Below are 5,143 nucleotides of genomic sequence, written 5' to 3'. Positions count from 1 at the left end.
TATGAGTCAAAAAAACTTGTTCTTCGAAACTCAGATATTTATTTAATAGAAAAACTCCTTTTGAAACTTCCTAACGTTTCGGTACACATGCGTACCTTTATCAAAGGTTCTTAACCTGAATAATTATATTAAAGATTAGTAATTATAGTCTGAACAAATATGATGGATAATTACGTAGATTTAAATACATTGTTACCTGAGTTGGCGATAATTTAAAATAGTCAAACAGATCAATTTTCAGTCAAAAAAAGTAACATTTCAGTCAATAATTTAAAAAAATTAATTAAAATTTAGTCATTTTTTAGAAGTCTCAAAAAAATTTTTTTCGACACTTCAATCGATTTAAACTATATTTTTTTAAATTTGTATGAGAGAAAAACAAATTAGCGTAGGTTAGGACAGACAAACAGAAATTGACAGTTTCAGAAATACATGAAGAATACGTAATGAACGATGATGTAATAGGCAAGTTTCCATTGAAAACCACTGATGTGGAAGCGCGTAATTGAGTTTAAATTTGAAATAAGAAATTTAAAAAATTTTTTTAAATTTAAAAAAAAAATTTTAAGAAATGTGTATATGTACACATACATACATATGCATACATATATACACATATAGCATACATACATATACACATATATACATATAGAGATGATTAATACTAAAAACATTATTTTATAATACTCTGATAAATTTTATTAATATTTAGAATTTTAGTCTGTAAATTAACTGAAATCTTACGATATTTGTTTATAAAAATAGACTCAATAATACGTCGTTGATAAGTATTTTTTTCTGCAGCTAATATTTTAATTCGTTTAAAATCAAAGTAATGATTGAAATTCCAAGAATGTTGCGACAGACCTGTGTTAAAATTCCCAACTTCATAATCTCTTTTGTGTTCAGCAATTCTAGTTGTTAATCTTCTGCCAGTTTCACCTATGTAAGCTTTATTACAACATTTACATTTAATTAAATAAATAACACCAGATAAATTTTCAATGGAATCGACGTCTTTTCTTCTTGACAAATAATTATCTAATGTATTAGTGTTTTTAAAATAAACATTGATATTAAATTTTTTAGTGAATTTCTTAATCTTTCTGATAGGCCCTTAATGTAAGGCAAAGTAACATTTAAATTAAATCTACTGCAAGTATCACTCCAATTTCTTTTCTTGTTAATTTTATTACTGTTATTGTAAATCTCATGAATGCGTTCTTTAATGATGTCATTTACAAACTCAAGAGGATAGTTTTTCATATATAAATATCAACGGTCGAAGGAAGGATTTATTTGTTTCATCAAATCATTTTACAAGTAAACATCACATTTAATGAAATGATAGGAATTCAATTTGGACTAATGTCAAAAAGGCGAAAAAATAAAGCAAAATTGCATAATTTGGTGGAGCGAGACTGAAGAAAAGGTTACCAAAGCGAAAAAGACGTTCCTCCTTCGCACGCATGCACTAGCCTGCAACCAATGAAACATGGGGTCGGATCCGACACCACCTGGTACTACGCGGGTTAAGATAAAGTAAATGTAAATAATAAATATCCATAAAAAGTAAGTTATTGAATATTTACCAATTTTGAAGAATTTATTGCATTAAAGAATGTTGAAAGAATACCGATCAATTTTTGCGAAATTTTTCTAAAGTCTATCTCGTTTCGAAAGCAGGAAAAAGTCGACGTTTGAAAAAGGAGGCCGAAAATACCTTTTTTGGGGGTGTTTTGTTCTCTAACTATTGAAAAAAATGGTTTGAGATCAAAGCGATCATGCCGTTAAATTTGAAAGACTTAAAACTTTAACACTCTTTTTATCAAACAATTTAGAGATTTTTTAAGTAAGGTGCAATCAAAAGAAGTGAGGTTTAGCGACTTAACAAATAAAGTAATTAGTATACTAATACATGTATTGTAAAATTACAATAAATGTGTCGTAGAATTATATTAAATGTAGTTTGAAATTACATTACGTTTAGGTAATAAATTTCCATTACATTCATTGTGAAATCACAACAGAAATTTTTAACAGTGGAATTTCATAGGGTTTAAAAATCGGTCTGCAGTAGAGATTAGAAGTAGAATTTTTTATTTTTTACAAAAATAAAAATATGCTTTCGAGGTATGGGGGTGCTGAATGAGAATTAATAATTTGTTATTCCAAAATTTATTCAGTTCAAAGGAAATTAAATTTTGGTATGACGATGTCGCGGTGTAACAGAATGTCTTTCACTTTTTTGCTCTTAAAAGTAATTATATGTGATTATTTTTATATTGAATTTGACATTACTTGAAATAAATTTGGTTGATGAATAAAAGCTAACTCTGGCGGATCAAAGGAACCGAATGGAGCCTCTACAAAGTACCCGTAAAGACTCCAATGTGTCCCCATTCGGTTCCTTTTTAAAAATCTCAAAAAACAGCAAAATCAACTCTTAAATTGTTTAAATTCGAATTCTACGTTAAAATTTGCATTAGAAACTCACGGAGTAATCGCAATACTTTTTCTTGCAGCGTTAAAAACTTTAAAAAGAAAATACCTGTCATTTACATGGGCCGTAGGCGCCTTCAAGAGCATCTTCTTTTAGTAGCAGTTAATAAGCGTTCCGTCGGTAACTTTAAGAATTTTTTCTAGATGCTAGCGCCACGCAGTGGAAACGTCAGATAACAACGCTGCGATGCAAGTTAAAGAGAAGTTTATTTTTAAACTTCGCGCGCAACATACTACTTGAGTTTTGGATGCGCTTGAAGTCCCCTTCAGCAGAAATTAATGACTTTTTTTTCATTTTTAACGCTGAAAAAAAAAGTATGGCGATTACTCCATGAGTTTGTAATAGAAAATTTAACGTAGAATCCGAATTTAAACAGTTTAAAAGTTGATCTTGCTGCTTTTTTTTAGTTTTATAAAATGGAATCGAATGGGGACCCAATTGGGTCTTTACGATTACTTTCTAGACGCTCCTTTCGGTTCCTTCAGTCTGCCAGGGAAAATTGCTACATCATAAAAACTTTGTAATTAAAAAAAATAACAGAAAATTTGAAAATTTTTCAGGTTTCAGGTTAAGATGGCACTGGTATTTCACTTTAAAATAATTAATTTTTTCATTTTCATTATTAAGGACCGCAGTATAAAAATAAAAATCAAGACATTCTAAAAGCTACTACAAAGAAACAAACTTCTGTTTTTGCTTTCAGATGAAAAACATATTTCGCTAAATTTCAATCTTTTATTCTCTTTCTCAAGGAAGTCTATATTGCGCGAAAACCTTAGATTTAATATATCACCCAAAATAAAACCATTAATATTTCATCTGATACATACAATATGGCGCTGCTCGGCAGCGGTGGACACGCGAAGCTTTGAATTCACAATATGTGTATTGTAATTTCACTTTACAATACAAAAATTGTAATTTCACATTACACTTTGCGTTGTGATGTATTGTCAAATCACAAACATTTATAACAGCATATAAGTTACACAGAAAAAACAGAACGTGAACTTTACATTGATTTCCAATGAAAGATTCGCTGCAGCCAAAATTAACTTTACAGGATAAACTTTAACCAAATATCAGTTTAACATTCTTTTGTTTTTCAATGGCAACACATACGTTTTGAAAAACGCGAAGTTATCCGAATAAAACTTTTCCCCTCCAAAAAATTTTCTGCAACAAATTATATCATTACTTTATTCTGTGTAGTATTACCTACTAAGTGTTTGTTGTAGCTAATATACCATTTCTACTAATAAACAGCTTGTTGTCACAGCCAAATATTTTTTCACTAGGAAGATTGCATTAAACAATTGTACACTGAATACGCCATTCGAAGAATCTGAAACAAATTTTGGTAAAATACACGTGACAGCAGACAAATGAAAGTGATTTCAAGTAATTGTGCAGTAAATTGGTAGTGAGTTTGCGATGGATTCTGAGTAATTTCAGATGGCCTCACTTTAATTTCCCACAATTGCAACTGATAGGATTGCAGATGATTTAAAGTGATTTCACGCTGAATTCCGAATTATTGCAACTGATTGAATGTTATTGTACTTGGTTTCAAGTAATTGCACTGTGAATTCTAATTGATGGCATTTGATCCAACAGTAACTTCAAAGTCATTGCAGCTGATTTCAAGTTATTAAATGGACGCCTCTATTCAATATAACATGAGGTTATGTGCTGATAGCGCCATGTATGATACTATTCGCTATGCATATACACAACGCATAACACCCTACTCGGCGCTGTCAGCAGATAGACTCATAGTGAATGGAGGTGTCGACACGTTTCTTTTGATTGCACGTTATTTCACGGTGGATACCGAGTGATTACCGGTGAATGAGACTTATTGCATCTGATTTTATATCGTTTTAGGTGATTGTAACTGCGGCAGAAGACTGTTTATTGCTTAATGACTAAAACTTTACAAAAGTTAGTATACGAACCGAATTGAAGGTATCAATAGACAATGCAAATATCGGGCCTCCTGTAATCGTTATTGGCTTAGACGATCGTCTAATTATTTGGATGATGTCTCTCCTTGAAGTTTTCGATATTAAAAACCAATCTATGCTATATGTTGCATATCTAATTTCCATGCTCTGAAACACACACACACACATATATATATATATATATATATATATATATATATAATTCAAAACTTTACTGTCATTCATTCATTGAAATATTAATTTGTCATCTTGCAATTTGTGTAGCAGTGCAACAGAAGGATATTCCTGGATATATGATTGATGCCCCAAACCCATAATATATACTCATTTATTCTGAAGCTATATGTTGGATATTTTGAGGATGCTCCTATAAGACGGAAATTTCTACATCTCTAGGATATTCATATGATATCCTGCACTTCCAGAAATTTCCTCTATACAATAAAGTCGATCCTTTAATCGTTAAAGTAGAATACTTTAAAACTGATTCGTTTCACTTTTAAACGATCTAGTTTAACGCTAAAAGTATGCACTTTAAGGGCATGCGACACAGTGGGATTCCTACATTACTAACCTCTTTTTTTCCATTGAACAAAATTTTTTTGTGAATCATAGAACTTTTTTGGTAAATGAAATATCGAACTCAAAATTTGAGGAGAGCATAAGAAGACAT

General features: G+C 30.5%; 1 protein-coding gene across 1 annotated transcript in view; it reads right to left on the bottom strand.

Annotated features, from left to right (window-relative positions):
* Positions 1-3,766: 3,766 nt before the first annotated feature.
* Positions 3,767-5,143, bottom strand: part of LOC117173949 (odorant receptor 4-like) — a 6,218-nt gene continuing 4,841 nt past the window's right edge. Inside the window, exons 3-4 of the mRNA XM_033362597.1 lie at positions 4,462-4,617; positions 3,767-3,848 (exon numbers count right to left, since the gene is read on the bottom strand). Of these exons, the coding sequence (XP_033218488.1) occupies positions 3,798-3,848; positions 4,462-4,617 (207 nt within the window). The 3' untranslated portion in view covers positions 3,767-3,797. The remainder of the gene's footprint in view (positions 3,849-4,461; positions 4,618-5,143) is intronic.

Source organism: Belonocnema kinseyi, chromosome 5 (genome assembly GCF_010883055.1).
Source record: "Belonocnema kinseyi isolate 2016_QV_RU_SX_M_011 chromosome 5, B_treatae_v1, whole genome shotgun sequence".
Classification (NCBI taxonomy): domain Eukaryota; kingdom Metazoa; phylum Arthropoda; class Insecta; order Hymenoptera; family Cynipidae; genus Belonocnema; species Belonocnema kinseyi.
Note: the sequence above shows the minus strand (reverse complement) of the source record. Positions and strands in the feature narration are given on the sequence as shown.